Raw genomic sequence first — 19636 nt, 5'->3', positions numbered from 1 at the left:
CACAAGCATTTCACTAACAGTCTGAGACCGGGTACCGCAAGCTGTACATGAGCGTGCAGACAGGGAACAATAGGGCTCCACAGGCGCGTGGTTATATGTAGTATAAAAGCGTGAAGTTATAAAAGTCTTCGTGCATGCCAGTGCACTGCTTCACCTTTGCAGCTCTGTCAGATTTGGAGCCACATGACTTACTGAATCCCCCAAACTGAGCTCGAAGGCATGAAACTCTATACTCCGTCTCTTTTTTAACATCTCTTTTTAAACTTTCTCTCTCTCACACATGCACAGCTCCTGTCACACAGGCAAAAACGCATATAGGCACCCTTCACATCCCCGTCTCCCTGCTCCTCCGCCCTTCCTCACACACCCAATATCACTTAAGAGCCAACCACCAGATCCCATTTTTCACCACAGAGCTGCGGATTAGAAAAGAAGGCATTTCCCAAACGGTCTGCGGCTTATGTGATGACATGATTGTCATTCAGTTTAATTCCCTCCGTTCTCTTTAGATTCCTGCTCCCCTGATTCTGGTGCTACAATAAAGCACAGAAAGTAAATAAGAGTTAAAAAAAAGAAGAAGAAGAAAACACGAGGCTCCTGTAGGGACATGCTTCCTCGAAAGGCATTTTAGATTAAATTGTCAAGATGAAAGACGTATAGAAAATTGTTATGTGCAGCTGGTTTCCAGTCGGGGAAGGCTTTTGTGCATTTTTGTTTATGCAAAACATATCCATAGGCTTATACGTGCATAACTGCTACGTAATTGAAGCTCCTGGTTTTGGGGTATTGCCCAGATTTAACTCCAGTGAAGTCAGAATGAACGCCAGCGAACTCTCCCTCAGCTATAAATTATTCCCATGTTGAACTTGAGGAATGATGTGAGCCTAGCACTGTCTAATGCTTCCAAGGCCGTTCAAAGTCTTGCATAATCTCCGAACATCTCTCCTCTCAGATCTTTACTACATTGATCCATTTAGTGATGTCTCTATAAAGTTGCAGAGCAAGTCTGGGACTCCGAAGGTCCCGCTGGAGGCAAAACAAAGAAGAAAAGTTTGATACACCTGCGTGAAGGTGGCGGGACACGAGGGATGGTGGGTAGGAGGAGAAGAGGAAGCTGTGGGGGCAGAAAAAAGTGCGCGGCTGGAGAGATCAGAGTGATTTTGTTCAGTCCTCCATCTCCTCCTTCACGCTGTCCATCAGTCATTCTCACTGAGGTTGCTTACATTTGCAGATAAAAGTTAGGAAGGTGGGGCCTCGCAGCTGCTTTGTTGTGGGCCTTTGAATTCATCCTCACTGCCTGAGGGATCCACCACTGAGCATATTGCATGTAGGAAATAGTGTGCATGGCATCTGTTGTTGCTTCAAAGAGAGATTCAGGCACAACGTGCACATTACGAGCATGAAACTTTCTTTTTGACAAGAAATCTAGGCGAAAAGCGAACATTGTATTGTATTTTTTTTTTTTGTATTTTTGTATTTATTTATTTATTGTCATTGTCAGAGAACAATGAAATTGCATTTGGGGCTTCCGTACAACCCGTAAATAAAATAATGAAGAAAATAATAAATACCCCTTAAAACCCAAGTGTAAATATTTAACCCAGTGTGACTCCAGTGCAATAAGACAATCCTTAGCAACAACATGAGAACATGACAAGTAAACATGAGAACCTGACAAGAACATTCATCAGAATCAGAGGGGGACGCTTTTTTGTCCGTATATACTACTTTGCAGTTAACTACTACGAAATGTCTTGCTGATATTCATTCCACACACACACACACACGGTTCAGGCTCCATTTAAAGGAAAATACAGCCTTGCCTCTGCACTGCTTGATGAGTATCTCCTGGTTTCAAACATCTGTCATGATGGTTTTAAGGCGGGGACTCCAAACTCATTTTATATTGTGGGCCACATGCAGCCCACTTTGATCTTAAGTGACCAGTCAAACTCTTCTTTTTGATACTGTAAAATTTAATCACACATTTAATCCCTGGGATATTTTAACATAAAAAAGCGCAATTTTAACAAAACACCTCAATTTTCTTCATGATAAAGAAATGCTGCTTTGGGCCTAAAATGTAAAAAGAAACATGGGAAATTACAGAAACAGTTCACTTAGCTTATTGCACAAACTTTTTGTCTTTTGTTTTGGAAGGGGGCGATTTATGGTGAACCCACTGTAAATATCATACATTTCTATAGTACATAGTGAAAAAACTGGAACTTTCTTTCATTTAACGGTTAATCTTTTAATTATTTACTTTGGTGTAGTATGAATGAACATGGAGGAAGTCTTTATCAATGCGAAAAGCTGACAAACTTGTGAAAATAAAGTTAAAAATCTCAAATGTATGCCCTTCTTCACATTTCCAAAGCCATCCATTGGGCAGGATTGGAGTCTTTGGCAGGCCACTCTGGCCTCAGGGCCTAATGTTTGACACCCCTGCTTTAAGAGTTCTGCTGGGTTTTGCAAATGGGCGACAGCTTCTTCCTCACACTGGAAATTACACAACGAGAGTGGAACATTCAGCTTTTTGCTGTGCAGGATTTGTAATTTGCTGTAATGGCTGACACATGTACGCGCCATCGGCAGGCTTCCGGCTATGGAAATCTCTATCTGTGGTGCACACAGGGATGCGGCGCCAGCACGCACCTGCAGGCACAGCGGTGGGAAATATAGTCTGGACTGCACACATGCATACATAAAAACGTGAGCACACAGAGATAGAGAGGAGCATACAGGCAAACACACCCACAGATTGATATACTGTATTATCCGACCTCAATCCTATATACACAGATGCAGCTCACGACTTGTATATCACATTTGTTTCTTCAACACTGCTGCTGCCTGTTTGTTTCTTTAATCTCACTGTTTATATTTCTGCGTCCAAACCTGCCAGTATAACTCCAGCTAGGGCAATTAGCATGAGGGAAAAGCAAATAAAACGTCTGATGAAAGCAAAGCCCGGATCCTGACCTCACTCTGACTGAATGTGGCACTACAGCCAGCGGATGGTCATTTCCAAAAGCTGTGAATTCCTCGATGCCAAGCTGGCCTCTTTTGCAGTGGATTTACAATGGCTGTTTGTGTGTCAAAACATATCATTATTCTATATTTGCCTGGGTCATGTACGAATCCACAGAGACCTTTGTTTCAGCAGACGGCGGAAACTGCAATCACGGGCTCTGCAATTCTTAACTTTGAAAGCTTTTCCTTAAAGGAAAAGTTAGACACTGCGGGACAGAGCTATTAAGAGACTGTCAAGACTTAGATGAAAAGATTGATACCACTCTCCTATCAGGATGCTAAGAATACTAATAGCAATCAGCTAACTTGGCGCAAAGACTGAAAATGGGAGGGAAATCTGAAAAGTCACAAAATTCACCCAGGATCTACAGAGATCACGTTATGTGTCACTTCTGTAGTTTGCACAGAAACTGTAGAAGTAAAAAGTGTAAAAACACATTTTTTTTGCACTTTGGAGCGAAACATAGAGCGTCTGCTGTTTTTAGCCTCGCACTTCACACCCTACAACCGCTGACACTCTCTTGCCATTTTTGATTTTCTATACACACCAAATACAATATGTTAATAAGCCAGCTCCTTCTGTTACCTTTAAACACAACTGGCAAGATGTTTCACTCGTACAGAAATCAAAAGAGCGCATTTTCAAAAATGCCGAACTCTGTTTTCTCTGAGGATGTTAAAGAACGAAGGTGAATGATAATAAAAAGCATAAAATTCTCAATTAGTCGGTGCAGTGCCAAGTGGATTTACTATATCTGTCTGCTCCAGGGCTGAGCGTGTCACAGACAGATTATCTACCCTTTAACCCCCCCCCCATCCTCTCATCCGTTCAAACAGCCGGTGTGTTAATCAGGTTCAAAGTCTGAATTCATCTCGTTGCCTGAAGAAACTCTATATCTGCTCCAGCTCGGAGTCAGGGGAATGTCCCAGAGCCAATCCTTCCTGCTCACCCCCAAAGATGACACACTCAGTCTCAGATACTGTATTTATGGGAAGAGGGTACAAGAGAGATATGGGTTGCAGGTATCCCCTCCTTATGTTAGGCCTATTATTTTTGGGGGGGAGGTTTGTGCCAAGAGACCATGTGTTGAGCTTCAGAGTGCAAGAAGAGTACAAGAGGTTTTAGATAGACGTCCTCGGGGCTCGTGTTATTCACAAAGCTGACTGGGATGTCTATCATGAGTTCAAAGGGGCGAGGAAGATTTTCTTTGGTGGGGAGTCATCTTACATTTGTAAAACACTGACGTGGGCTCTTTAGAATAAAGTGCTCATCATTTTTTCCCACATTGCTGAGCTAAAGAAGCTAAATCATGTGCCTTACACTTGACTTGACATAAAATGACTAAATTCTTTATTAACTTATTAAAAAAATCATTTTCCTAATGGTGCTTTAATACGCTACAGTTGTTTTCTTATGATGATACATACTGTAATGATTTATTAAGAATGTTATGCCTCATAAATTTTTAATTATACAGGATAAAAAACCCTTCATCCTATCTGTGCTGGAACGATCTATCTATAAGATGTCACAGCAGGAAAAGGGTGGGGACATGTAAAAGGAAAAAGGGAGGGGTGTAGGGGGTGTAGAAGAAGCAAAGAAACCTTGAATGAGCGCTTCCAGGACCCTAGAGCGCACAGACACAACAAGCTGGAAAGTCTCAGCTAACTGAGTTTTAAAGGACAAACGATTCAAAATGATCAGAGGACATCTTTAGTAGCTCTTTTCTGAATTATGAATGTAACTTCTGACAAGTCCACTGTGCCACTCCACTGCTGAGAGAAGCTCCCCGTGTGATGGATCAGCTTTGCGCAACAGGTTCTCCAAAGAACATTTAAGCTCGAACTCTGATCCATGTAGGGAACAAAAAGAAGCATGCTGTCACCGCTTTGGCCCTTTGGCATCGAGCAGGAGATCAACTCATGGGATGTAGTGGATGCAGATTCAGGGTCAACTTTGGGAAGGCGCTGTCCAAAGTCTCGGTCTTTTTCACCATGGTCCTAATCTTCACCTACTTCTTCTACTGCCTCACCGGATTTTGTGATTCGGCTCCAAGAGCTGCATACAGACAAGAAACTTCAGACTTGGACTATGACATTTTGGACGATCTGCGGCCACCCCGGCGTCTCTTCCCCGATGCGCCGTTTCAGCGGAACCGCACAGGCTCCGAGGACGCTCCGGCTGAGCCGTCACAGAATACGCTGGACAGCGAAAAGGAGACTGTCCAGAGCAACGGCATCCCCGTGTCCAACACTTTCGGGACCAAAAGGTTTCCGCAGGCGATTATAATCGGCGTGAAGAAGGGAGGGACACGCGCCCTGCTGGAGTTTCTCCGCATCCACCCGGACGTGAGAGCGTTCGGCGCGGAGCCGCACTTCTTCGACAGGTTTTACGATAAAGGGCTGGAGTGGTACAGGTAAGGATGAACGCACGAATCCACTCATACAGAATGTGGCTGGCTTTTAGCCCAGGTTTGACCGCAAATCATAAAATGTAAAAACTGTAAATCGTGGACCATCGTAGGCAGTCCAAAACTTTAAAACGACACAGGGTGTCTGCTGTAAAAACCGATGTGCTCTTTATAAGTGAATCTGACGGGTTTATTTGGAAAAAGTTTGAACACGATTGCATATTTGGATGTCATGCGGGCCAATGCAGGATTGTATATGCTGTAAGGGTAAAGGGTCAGCTGAGCAGCACTGATGTTTTTGCTGACATCTTATCACCTGTGCAGATGTGCTGATTTCCTCCGTCAATAGAAGAGACAGCAATGCATTGGCTGGTTGATAGATTCGGATCAGCTTTAGACAATGCTCCCTCTCTTGTGCTGCTCTAGATCAAAAGGGCTAGTGAGGTCCCAGAGGAGCGTTTCATCATCTTGACAGTCATCTAAACACCATTTATTCACTTCAGCATGACATCCTGTATAGTGTTCCCCTTTTTGCTCTGCAACAGAGCCACAAAGAACCCATGCAAACATCACATCGATTACTCTAACATGTAAAATCTACAGCAAATACCTCATCATATACCATATAAAGCACCTTGGGGTGATTTGGAGCTATATAAATAAACTGAAATTGAATTGAATTAGAGAATTTTAAAAAAGCAAAAACACAAAAATCTGATTGACAAGGAGAGCAAACACTGAGTGATGATCTTAGTTAATGTGATCGCACAGTTCCTTTACAAAAGGCACATAAAATGCTACTGTCATACTGACAGCACATGATTTGGGGTGGCCAGGCTGACCAGAGCCCTCATTTGGGTGTAGTTAAGGCCCTAAAGAAGGATTTATTTGTCCGTGAAGCTGGTCCTGATCATCTCCATATGTTCTACGAGCTTCTGGACATGATCCCAGCTGAGCAGCGTGTGAGAACACAGTGCCATTTGGGGACCTTTAAGCAAGAAAGGTGTCATAACTACACAGAGGTTTGACAGGGTAAGGATCATGAATAACAGGCACTTTGATAGCAAGATGGTGTAATTTAATCTTCCTTTGCCTTATTTTCTAAACCCCCCTTTGCTGCCTTTTAATAGGGAACATAAGGACACATGGAAACGGTTTCACCACTGATAATTTTAGCATGCCGTTAAATTTCCTCTCTCTCACTTTTTCTCTGTGCACACACAAACACTCATATATACCGTATGTATGTTAGCAATCTTAAGCACTATGTTACCTATCCTCTGTCTCTCCATGCCACATTTACAACTCATCCTTCTCCCCAGATTCTTCCTTGTGACTTTCTCCTTCTCTCCTTGCTTCTCTTCTCCTCACTCTCCCTTCAGAATAGCAGAATGTGAAAATACCTGTGGCCAAACTGGTGTTTCCGGGGCATTTTTTTTATGTGTGTTTTAATTAGGCTGACTTGTGCTGTAAAGCTGTTAGGCCTTAACGGTGTAACACAGCACTGCCACTAACACGGCCTGTAAAAACACGGCCTGTAAAAGGTAGATCAGTCGTGCAGTAATATCGCCTAAACCCAACGACAAATCTAAGTCACCACATGCAACATGAACATTTTTCAAAGTGTAGCCAAGTTAAGAGGTGTAATTACAGTAAAGTGATCACCTGTAAGTGTTTAAGAGATTAAATGGGAGTTCTGCATGGATATAACTGATAATACCTGCATTTGTTCACATTCACAGTATCAGAACGTGAATGTGAATTATGGTTTTGTCTTTTGCTGTGATTTTTTTTAAAGAAGTGAACTTCACTGAAAGTTGAGGCGGAGAAAAGTTAGAAGGATTAATGCAACAATGGAGAGCGACAGCAGCAACATGATACCGGATGAAATCACTGAAAGATGATTCCGCTGTTGTCACTGAATCGCAAAAATTGAGCAAATCTGTTTGCTGTCATCTGCAGTGACCCACAAAGAAGCCGCTGGAAGTTGTAGACAGCAGCATTTTGTGTATGTGTGTGTGTGTGTGTGTGTGTGTGTGTGTGTGTGTGTGTGTGTGTGTGTGTGTGTGTGTGAGAGAGAGAGAGAGAGAGAGAGTCAGTGACAGAAAGAACTTATCCATGTGGAACAAGCAAGTCCTCCTCATCTGACTGTCAGTCACAGGGTCAACTCTCTGTCACATCTGGATGTGACACACACACACACGCACACACTCAATGCAGTGTAAAGCAGGAGTTTAAGACAGGCTCTGAAAACGCAACCCCTGCTTTGACATTTAATCTTTCTGAAGTTCTCTGTCTCATCTCATCTCATAAGAGAGAGAACCGATTGCTGTAGATATTCCTCCGGATCATCCATTTAATATTACCACAGCACTTATTTATCCATATCATAGGTGATAAAGTGATGATAAACCGCTTTAATCCTGAATCTTTTCCTTCAGACAAATATGACCTTTGCGTGCTTATATATCTGCCATAATCCCCATGAAAAAAAAATGATGCGTTGGAACTGCTGTTGATTATTTTTACAGACGAGTCACGATTTTATAAGTAACAAACAGCCGCTTGCCAAGATACATGGTCACACACTTGCATATCTGAAAGCAATTTGTGCACTGTCATAGTCTGCTCTCTTTCCTGGATGGAGAAATAAGCACAAACCGAAGGCGACTGTAGCAGATGGATGAGGGTTGTAATCTGTCATATTTGAGTCATTGCTGTCAGATGTTGGATGAAACCAGGGGCGATCTGCATGCTGGAGACACTTCATAGATTCAGCAGACAGAAGTACCCTCCCGTGCGTGTTGTTCCAACAGCACTGTCTTCTCGAAGACAAGCTCAGACCTCATGCATGTGTGTTTTCCATTGCTTTTATCTGAGCGATCAAGTCAGTCTCCGCTCTCTTTCCCTCTCCGCCCTGTCTGTCTCTTCATGCCGTTCTCTCGTTTGCATGTGTGCATACGAGCCCATTACGGGAATGGAAAAGCCACAAATAGTGCATTGAAAATAAGGCAAAGATTTAACGGTTTTCTGTGTTGTTTTACGGCTTTAAAGAGACTTCACAGAGTGATGGGTTTCATATGGGACTTAAGAGCCACCGCAGAAAGCTGAAAAACCTCAGCTTTCCATGGCACAATAGTTGTAATTGTCACGGCTTTGTCACAGTGATGAGGCCTGGAGTGAGTAATGATTAAATTCTGTCTGATGACGTCAAAGTGAGCGCATTTATTTCTCATCTTGTAGAAGAACAAACTCTTTTTAGAAAGATTACTTCTTCATTTCTGTTTGAGGAAAAACTCAAGTTCTCATGGCTCATCAATATTTTACAAGGTTATCAATTAGCTGACCTGTAGTCTTGACACCGCAGGCCATGCCTGATTGGATTGCAATTAAAACATGGTATAAATCCATTAAGGGTAACAGCACAAGGGCAAGCAAAAATGCCAGCTCTGCTAAAAATTACATCAGAAATGGATTTATGCAAACAAGACTGGAAATAGATGACAACAGATCAAAATAAGAGGAGGACATGCCGATCTTTATGGGGTCAGACTGATATACACATTTGATTTTATTACTTTAAAACGTATAATCAGCATTTACACCAGCACCAAAATTTAATTTTATCCCTTGATTTTTCTAGCATAACCATTAAAATATACATATCTGCACATTTTAAATGTCTCTTTTTATTTATTTATTTTAGATTACTGTTATATTTCAGCTTTAGTTACTCTGGAAATCCTGACGATGAGAGTCCTAGCCAAAAAAGACAGCAGTGCAATCAACTAAGTTGCATAAACTAGACCACATGCACAAATATAAACAGAATAATACACAAATTAACTATACAAAAATACAGCTGGTGAAAATAAAGTACGACGACAACCAAAAATTTATAAACGTCAGCAGCAATGAAGCCTAAAACATCAATATTGTCTCACGCCAGAAACAAGGGTAATATTCAGGCAAAACATTTGCAGGATGAACGAACTGCATCCAAGTCATTTAAAATCGCCTTAGATTCATTTTAGTGTGACCACTTCCTTAAATTTTAGCTGATTGTATATAAAAAATGGACGCAACCACAGTGCGGTCACCCATTGGTTAGTGAAATGCTGGCTTGAAGCCTTAAGCTGGGCGCTCTCACTGCCACCATCAGACTTCACTTGTGCGTGGTGAGGATGGCAGCTCCAAACCGTACCCTGCTTTATCCTCCTTTTGGACTCTCATGGAGACTTTAAATTACAAAGTGAATGTCACGTTCTATTAGGTAAGACTTGAAATTTGCATCTGAGCCCACAAACTCATCAGAAAAGTGTTTAATGAGGTCATAGATCAAAGGAGCCAAAGGCGTGTTTTCCCACAGGCTGAGGTTTTGGAGAGACATGGCTGCTCACAATGTCACATCAACATGTGTTGCTGTAGGGTCAAGTGAATAAGACCCCGTTCACACCGGCCTTTTAAGAGGGGGAAAATGTGTATTCTCCAACCAGTTGCTGCAGGCTGATGGCAGGCACGATGGAATCTAGCGCTAAACTCTACATAGGCCTAGAGCTCTGGTTGGTGACCCATAGCAACCACCAGCAACCCCAACCAGTTGGCACAGACCTCCTTGCAGTTGCTTTGGTTGCCAGCAGAACGCCACAACTGCTGGTAATTTGCATGGAAAACGCCAAGTGGTCTGCAAACACTCATCAACAATCCTCAGAGCTGTAGCGAAGCTGTGAAAACAGCAACACAAACTAGAAGTTGCCTTCAAAGTAAAAGTTGCACCTTTTCAAATGTATTGGCTGCAGCACCGGAGTCAATCCTTTCTTCGAATGTGAACATTCTCTGTTTACGGTTTGCATCGCAGTTCTTTCAGTTTTCATTACGTGTTTGCAGACATGTTAGCGTCTTCTATGCACAATAATGTAACTGCTGTCACTGAAGGTTTGCAAACCTATATGTCAAGTATAATCCGTTCAGCTGAAAAAAAAATAAGATATTTTCAGGCACTTTAGTCAGCTGGGACAGATTTGTGTGCACATCATTTAACAACTTATATCTTTAATATTATTTGAAGTATAAATAAGACAAGATATAGCCACAGTTAAGTCCATAAGTATCTGGACAATGACACACTATAATTTTGTGGTTTAACAAAATCATTGCTTTTTAGGATTTACAACCATTTCTATGCATAGCCCCCCTTTTGCATGTGCTCGCCCTGAGTCCAAATAACAAAAGTTATGTCGCTGTCTAAATACTTAAGGAACTAATGGTACAGTTTGGATTGTTCCAAAGTCATCCTGTGCTTTGTGCATGCTTTATCTCAGTATTATCCGAGAGGGGAGATTCAGGCACTTACCCTGTCAGTTTGGATTTTTGACAGCTGAAATGGTGAAAGTGGAGCCTAATGCACGTCCACGGGGGAACGTTTTCCAGAGTGAGGGTGATTTTCTCAACACCTCATTCTGTGTACAGCCCTCAGGCCATTAGCCTTAGACACTGAACATGGCTGATTGGTGTAACAGGCCAGGAAGTGGTCTTTGTAGTGTTGGGTTGTAGTGTGTTTTAATGGTGCCAGGTTTTGGCTGGACTTAAGTCTAGGTGGTATTATAAGGTTTGAAAATAGCCACATTCACACTTCATATGGTGAGAATTATAATAATTTGGGGTGCTTTGTAATCCATTATGGGGCGCCTGTAAAATCTTGGGGAGGTTTCTGTCTTGTCTTTTTTCCCCCCCTCAGCTCTATGCTGCAGTTAGCTGGTGAGAAAAGTACTTTTTGAAGAAATAATAGTTTGGGCCAAAATTAAATGTTTCAAATGCTTGGTAGTCATGTTCAGTCAGGCAACCATTTCCAGAAAAGAATAGCGTGAGCCTGAAAAAACACGAGAGTATCCAATGGAAACACAATAATATGGCTCCTGGGAAATTTGAAAAGACTATGTTTTACCACATAGCTTCGATGTTTAAAGGGTTTGAATGAATCCAGATCTATAAAAGAAAAGTATGTATCTGATTCTCATAAGAGATGAACAACAACAGAGACACGCTCACAATTTTCTCTTTTAGCTCCCGGGTTCATCAAACTTCAGCAAAATCTGTCTTGATTATTAAAAATCCCTGTTTACATATTTATGACAATGTTAACATGCTGATTTAATAATTATAGAGTTTTCACCGCCTTAGCGCAGGGTGTTAGCATGCTAACATTTGCTAATTTAGAAGATCACAGCAACTCTCTGCATGTCCTCCTTCACTGCATTTATGAATCTTTCTTCTGGTCTTCCTCCTGTCTGGCGGCTCCATATTAAGCATCCTTTGTCCAGTATATCCACTATCCCTACTCTGCCTGTGTCCAATCAATCTAAGCCTTGCCTCTACTCAACTTTGTCTCCAAAGTCCTCAACCTGGGCTGTTCTTCTGATATACTCATTTCTAATACTGTAAGGATGCCCAAAGAAAATCAGAGCATGCTCTTCAGCTCTGCCAACTCGAGCTCAGCCCTTTTTTGGCAGCCCCATCATGTCCAAATAAAACATCATATCAGGTCTCACTACCAACTTGTGGACCTTCTGTAACAAATCACCCCGACACTCATCGCCACCCACTCCACCCTCCTGCCTGCATTCTGTTCTTCAGCTCTCTTGCGCAATGACCTTTAATTTGGATGATTGACCTCAAGTGTTTAAACTCATCCACCTTAATTCCATCCATCCATTTGCTTCCGCTTATCCTTTTCAGGGTCGCTGGAGCCTATCCCAGCTGTCATAGGGCGACAGGCAGGGTACACCCTGGACAGGTCGCCAGTCTGTCGCAGGGCCAACACACAGGGACAGACAACCATTCGCACTCTCATTCACTCGCACATTCACACCTAGTGACAATTTGGATTATCCGATTAACCTATCCCCACAAGCTGCATGTCTTCGTACTGTGGGAGGAAGCTGGATACCCCCATGCAGGCACGCTGAGAACATGCGAAGACCTTCGCTTGCTGATAGATTCAAACCCAGATTCTCCCCCCAGTGAGAATTCTGCCCTTGTGGGCGCCAACTTCCCAGCAAAGCATCACGGACTTCACATCCTGTCAGGACTCCTAATTATAACTGGACATTCAGTCTTTAATTGGGCATCGACCTGCATAAAGTAATTCCTTTATAGATGGACTCCCCCCTTCCCATGTATGTGTGTGATTTTAACTCCTTTCCACCCACACACTCACACTCTGGTCTCTGTGGAAGTGTTGCACTTCAGCCAACCTCATGCAGAGAAAACCATTTACTAACTCCATTACTTTGTAGAGGAAAACATCATCCAATGCAATTAAAACTAGAGGGTGGCAACAGTTTTTTCTCGCAGCTGGGTTCCAATTGTGATCAAACCATCCAGTGGTCCTGTGACTGACACTTGCAGAGGTGTTTAGTGTGTTTGTGTCTGGTTGAAAGTCACTTCAGTGGTAACACACACACATACGCAATACTATTTGTAAAGTTTCTGCTCCACACTTTCTCATTCAATGTTTCACTTTCTACACATCAGCTTATGTTCTTTTCCAACTTTGATGTGTGACACTTTTAGGTCTCAAACATGGCGATAGCAGGGGAAAAACTGCACTTTGTATCCTAGAGACAATAATGCCTCCTGCTGTATGTGTTCACTTCCTTGTAGCTAGATGAGATTTGCCCCACACTCTTGTTTGTACTGGTTTAGCCCACCTTAGCTTGGTCAGAGGGGAATAGCAACATATGTTTCATCCAGACATGATGCTGTAAATCAAGGTTCCCACACTTATCCTGTCAGACTGACAGACTTTCCGTTGCCTCCAGGTTGCTTCTGTCACCCTTCGAGCATAGCGACACAGTTGGGAAATGTTTCCCTCAGTTTGACATTTATGCTCTCTCTCGTTTTTATAGCCTTGATTTTTCACCACCTGTTTAATTGGATCTCAGCTGAAAAGGCCTTTTGGTGTGGATGCCTGCCAAAGCAGAAGCCTCCTTCAGGAAGACCGTGTGTAGCGTATCTGTGATAACTGATGGAATTTCAGATCGACAAACCGACGTGATAATTGGATTTTCCGGCTCCACTTCTGTGCAGAATACCTTTTGTTTCTGTGCCGCAGGAGTATGTGGCTCCCACTTCAGCGGGAGAGCCCATAATCTTGGGGGGCAGGAAGTCTCTTGGCCACATCCTTGTTGCCAGGGTTGTTATTTAATCTTATGATCCAGGCTCCCTCGAACATATCAGTAGAGTAATCAGCTCTGGAGCACTTCAGGGAGGAAAAGCACTACATCCTTTTAACAGCAGGGAGTTCCAGACTAGAGTGGCGAGTCAGCAAGTCTTTCCGATACAACGCTAAATAGAAAACATGTTTGAGTTCTTCTCTTTGCACATTTAAATGTTAACAATAGTAGGCTAAAAGGCATTTCCCTTAAGCTAAATCAAAGAGGTGTATGTAAAGCATATATTATTGCAGATTAATTGTCCCTGATCTGTTTACAGTATACTGACACCACATACAGACAGATTTATGACAGAAAATGGCCTCTATCGATTCTCCGATAATGAGACTGATTGTGATGAGGGAGATAGGGACCTGAGCAGAGTGGGGGTAAAGTCACAATTCATTAACTATTCATGAATATGGAAAGACAACTTATGGTCAATTACAGAAGTGTCATTTATGTGAAGAAGTGAAGGAGAAATCCAAAACTATGAATGAGAAAGCAGAAGACGGACACTGTGGGTGTAAAGATGTTCATTTTCTCATCAGTATTCACTGACACCTCCGTGCTCAAATATGCACATGTGCAAAAAAGCAGTCATACACACAGCGACACACACTGAGCACAATCTGTCATATAGAGACAGACGTATTGATCAGACACAGATAAACAGGGGACGGGCAGGCAGTGATAGGCCATTTGCAGCTCTTGAAATTGGATAGTAATCAATTAATGGTCTTTTATTATGGGGATCATTTAATGGGGATGGATTGAAACGGCTTAACTTTAAATGCAGAGGAAAGACTCAAATCTCTAAAAGTTTCCTTCTCACTCAAAGTCATGTACTTTATTGTGCACTTTTAACCTTTGTTTCCTCTTAAAACTTCTACAGAGAACATTTTACATAAATAAGAGACCAAACTAAACACTGAACCACAGAATAGAGTTTCCATCAGGAGTTAAATGAGCAGGAACACCTTGTTAGTACCACATCTTTTTACTTTAGAGCTGACTTAATTCTTTGTGGCATAGATTTACTAAGTTTCTGGAAAACCTCCTCAGAGATTTAGGTCCACGTTGACATGGCAGTATCAAACAGTTGCCCAAGATTTGTCGGCTCTGTACATCCATGATGGGAATCTCTCGTTCCACCACATTCCAAAAATGTTCTATTGGGTTGGGAGCTGGTGACCTGAGAGGCTGTTTGAGTACTGTGAATCCAGTGTCATGTCCAAGAAACCAGTTTGACATGATTAGAGTTTTGTGACATTTCACGTGATCCTGCTAGAAGGAACCATCAGAAGATGAGTACAGTGTGGTCATAAAGGGATGGACTTGTCTGTGACATTTTTAATTAATTAGTAATAAGGGTCCCAACAATCTACCGCCAGCAACCCTAACTGTTGATACAGGCAGGATGAATCAGTGCTATCATGTTGCTTATGTCAAATTCTGACCCTACTATCTGAGTGTTACAGCACAAATTCAGACTCATTAGACTAGGTAACTTTTTTTTCTCCAATCTTTTATTGTCCAGTTTTGGCGAGCTTGTGCAAACTGCAGCATCGGGTTCCTGTTCTCAACTGACAGGAAAGGAATCGGTGTGGTCTTCTGCTGCTTTAGCCCATCTCCTTCAAGGTTCAACACGTTGTTTGTTCAGAAATGCTCTTTTGCATGCCTTGGTTGTAGTGAGTGGTTATTTGAGTTGCTGTTCCTTCCTGATCAGCTCAAAGCAGTCTGGCCACATCAACGAGGCATTTTCAGCCAGAGAACTGCCACTCACTTTTTTTTCAACCCTAGAGATGATTGTGTGGGAGAATCCCAGTAGATGAGCAGTTTCTGAAATGCCAGCCAGTCTGGCACCAACAACCATATTTTATTCAAAGTCATTTAAATCAACTTTTTTCTCTGTTCTGATGCTCAGTTTGAAATTCTGCAAGTCTTGACCATGTGTGCATGCTTAAACGCATTGAGTCGCAGCCAATTATATGTTTGCGTTAATGGGCAGTTGAGGTTAATGACGCTTAATGAAGCGTGTGTGAGCACTGTTTTTACGAAGAAGGTTAATGCAATTGCACAAAACCTATCTAGGTGGTCAAAAGTTCTTATAATGAGATTTTACTGTGTTTGGTTGACTTTGTTGAAGCGTTAAGATCTTCATTTTGAGTGAAATATCAACAGCCTATTTCTTGTTCTTCATTTGATGTACATTTTCTCATATTTCCCTGGTATATTGTATTAGATATGTTTTTAAAGAGCAAAAGTAAAGTCAGTGAACTTGCATGGACTACAGTCATCTGCTGCTTTGTTTCCGTGAAAGGGAAGTCATGAAACTTTGCTGAACCTTAATTCCCTCAGATCAAAGAGGAAACACTTTAAATAATGTGGGCATGCAACTGTCATTACTCAAGTAAACCCATTTGAAAGTGTTTATTTTCCTAATTGATTAAAAGCATTTTTACTACATTGCACTAATACACGGTTACTTTACAAATACTCATTAAAATAATCAGGAAAATGAAAAACAAATCCCCCCTCGGATGTCATCTACACTTCTGAATGGCCTTTTGTCATTGACATTTGGAGTTAATGCAAACTTGCAATCTGAAACAAATAAAGCACATATGCTCCATTACTTGTTTATTTTATGGGAAACCACATGAACGCTCTCTGTTTCCAGTAACACAGTAAAGGATGTGTTGGGTAAATGAACTGCAGGCGATTCATTTGCTGCTTTAAACATTGCTCATCATCCATTTGTCGTGCAAACAATTTGTTTCCGAAATCCAAATCCACCACAATGCTGGCTCAGGCAGTTTGTCAATGTTAAATGTAAACACATGAATAAATGCTGGACCTGTTGAACGCCATGTTTTCCCTCACTGTCTGTTGGCCAGATATTGCTGAAATAAGAGGAGTCCGCATCAGTCAAGGGTGTTTCATGCAGCTGTGACTCGATGGTTTTAAATCAAATCAGTAGAAGAAGAAAAACTTGCTTAATCATCTCAGGAGAGCAGGTGCCATGAAAGATAAATCAGCAGATTAGATGTCACAGCGCTGGTTAAAGCTTAAGGTACATTTTGCATCATAATGCAAAATCTATCACCCCAACACGGTAACACCTAATTTAGCACAAGTCTTTCCACTGGTATATTCTACCCAGCATCTCTCCTCATTACTGCCATGTGTTTAACACACTAGCTGAGCTCAGCAGCTCGCCATCCCGGTCGCACTTCCTGCAGACTTTGGCCTGCTTGAGTCCTTGTTGGAACCTATTGGGGAGGTGATGGTGAGGGGGTGGGCATTTTGCTCTTGCAGGAAGAAGAGGGGGTGGAAATCTGTAGGAAATTGCTGTTAAGTGGTTCTCGAGGCTTTGTGGTTTTGACTCACTGGGCCCGTGGTGAGTGGATGGTCCTGTTCTGCAGACCTTGCAGTGAGACCCGGAGGGGCTGTCTGGGGCCCTCGAACATTAACAGAGTAGTGTCTGAAGCTTTGATCACACAGATTTTGAGATGCTTTAATAGCAACAGTGTGTGATGTTCTTACATTATCTCTTAGTGGTCTTTTTGCTGAATGTAGCATGGGATTAAAACAGCAAGTGGTGCTGGTTTTGAGTTATAAACATTGAAACTTTATTGTGGTAGCTCAGAAACCAGTGGTGTAGCCGGATCAAGAGTGTTTTGTTGAGTTAAATACATGTAACATAGCAGGTTCACACAACTTGGCTCGACATATAACGTAAGCAGAATATGGACATAATGTCTTCAAGTGGCCAAATTTAAAAAAAAAAAAAAAAACACTTCAAGAAATCAAAACAAGTGAAGTTAAGCTCCAGACCTGCTGGATGTACTGAAGTGAAATAGACTGTGTCAATATTTATCTGACAGTTTCTTCTTTTTTAATTTAGGAACCTGATGCCTCGGACACTCGATGGGCAGATCACTATGGAGAAGACACCCAGCTACTTTGTCACCAAAGAAGCTCCAAGTCGCATCTGCACTATGAATTGTCAAACCAAGCTTATTGTCGTCGTCAGGGACCCGGTGACGAGGGCTGTGTCTGACTACACCCAGACGCTGTCCAAGAACCCAGGGCTTCCATCCTTCCAGAGCCTCGCTTTGAAAAACTCCTCCACAGGTTTGATTGATACCACGTGGAGTGCTGTGCGCATCGGCCTCTATGCCAAGCACCTGGAGAACTGGCTCCAGTACTTCCCTTTGTCTCAGTTTCTGTTTGTTAGCGGCGAACGACTGGTGTCTGATCCAGCTGGGGAGATGGGCCGAGTTCAGGACTTCCTGGGTTTGAAAAGGGTTGTTTCAGACAAGCACTTCTACTTCAACCAGACAAAAGGTTTTCCCTGCTTGAAGAAGCCAGAGGGGAGCAGCAGACCCCGCTGCCTCGGAAAGTCTAAAGGCAGACCTCATCCCCAGATCCCCTCTGAGGTACTGCAGAGACTCAGAGATTTCTACAGGCCCTTCAACCACCGTTTCTACCAGATGAGTGGACAGGACTTTGGCTGGGACTAAGCAAGAGTCTTCTTTGTGGAGAGATGCTCATTTACTGTTTCCACAGGGCTAATGTTCTCAGGGTACTGGGAGAGACAAAGTCCATTCTGCCTCAGTGGAGTCAACACGACATGCAGCACTCATGAACTGTCACTGTTTTGTTGTATTTTGAGGCTCAGACGGACATAGTGCTGCTAATATGAAAACGACAAATTTAGTTAATGGCTTAAATATATAACCGTTAAACTGTTTTTGACATTCTTTATGTACAGATTAGAAGAAAAGGTGATATTTATAGTTTCTGTTGAATACAACAGGTATTTTTTTATTATTATTATTAAAGAAGTGTATTTATTGCGTGACAAAGCCGGACATAATACCAACATCTGACAGGACATCGGAGTAATGTAATACTCTTTGCCTGCATTTACATATTTTCCAGTCTTTTGAATGCTACATACAGTTTGATGTTGCAGGACATTCCTCAGTGCATTGCAGTTGATATACCAATGATACCTCATTTGTAAATATTAAGTCGAAACCATGCGTAGACACATTCCATTTGTAAGTATTTTCCAATAAAAGCCGCATCATATTTTATATTGTAATTCCTGGATGGGATCAATTGTATCAGCTGTTACTCACAATAAATTGCTACTTTTGATCTGTGATTATTCTGAACCACTGTAACTGTAAAAAAAAAAGTGTTCAAATTACAGTGTATAAAAAATGTGCCTCTGATTCTCTGTGTTGTGAAGTAAACTTTTATCTGATGTGACAAACGAATTTGTTTTCATTTCATGTGTTAGCGTTAAGGTCAGATTTTGTATGGTTACATCAGGCTGCAAAATTGTCACCAGAGGTTGAAGACTGTACTGTACTGCCCATTCTCTATGTAATACAGTTTACACAGCTGGATCTTTTCATATCAAGAAAACAAAGTCCTGTGAAAACAAAGGAATGTGTAAGTACCATCCGTGAAAGTTTTTAGACTGTTTAAACGTTTTAAAAATATGGTTTCTTAGAGAAAAAGTGTCTCTGTGGCTCAGTTTGCATCAGCTTAAGGGATAAGTGGACCATCTGGGGGTAAGCTGACCATTTAAATGAATGAGTAAACCAATCAAATGAAGTTTAAATTTCAATATCTTTTGATTGCATTTAAAGAATAGAATAGAATAGAATAGAATATATCTATTGTCACTACCATACATATATTGTACAGTGCAACAAAATCTGATTTTCAGCTGTACAGGTGTTCAAAGAAAGATTATATTAATTAATGTTAATGAAAAATGCAAGACACAAGAAAACCTCCCCCCTAAAAAAATAAAATAACAAGTAAAACAGAGACATTATTGAGCAAAATTAAATAAAAACATAAATTAAAATGATTAAATAAATTGAATACTGTTACCAAAACTATCGGAGATTGAAACAAAGTAATGCCACTCAAATGAATAAAAAGAAA

General features: G+C 41.7%; 1 protein-coding gene across 1 annotated transcript; it reads left to right on the top strand.

Moving 5' to 3' along the window:
- The first annotated feature begins 4467 nt into the window (after positions 1–4467).
- LOC113020843 (heparan sulfate glucosamine 3-O-sulfotransferase 6) lies at positions 4468–18950 on the top strand. The gene is made up of 2 exons (XM_026165109.2): positions 4468–5453; positions 17571–18950. The coding sequence occupies exons 1-2, from the start codon at positions 4960–4962 to the stop codon at positions 18187–18189; spliced, it is 1113 nt and encodes a 370-aa protein (XP_026020894.1). The 5' UTR covers positions 4468–4959; the 3' UTR covers positions 18190–18950.
- The last annotated feature ends 686 nt before the right edge of the window (positions 18951–19636 follow it).

This window comes from Astatotilapia calliptera, chromosome 4 (assembly GCF_964374335.1).
Source record: "Astatotilapia calliptera chromosome 4, fAstCal68.1, whole genome shotgun sequence".
Taxonomy (NCBI): Eukaryota; Metazoa; Chordata; class Actinopteri; order Cichliformes; family Cichlidae; genus Astatotilapia; species Astatotilapia calliptera.
The sequence above is the reverse complement of the archived record's forward strand: the minus strand, read 5'-3'. Positions and strand labels throughout refer to the sequence as shown.

Excerpts from the sequence above, each read along its gene's own strand:
- LOC113020843 (XM_026165109.2), top strand. The coding sequence starts at position 4,960 with ATGGGATGTAGTGGATGCAGATTCAGGGTCAACTTTGGGAAGGCGCTG. Across the intron at positions 5,454-17,570 it reads AAAGGGCTGGAGTGGTACAG|GAACCTGATGCCTCGGACAC; the intron begins GTAAGGATGAAC and ends TTTTTAATTTAG.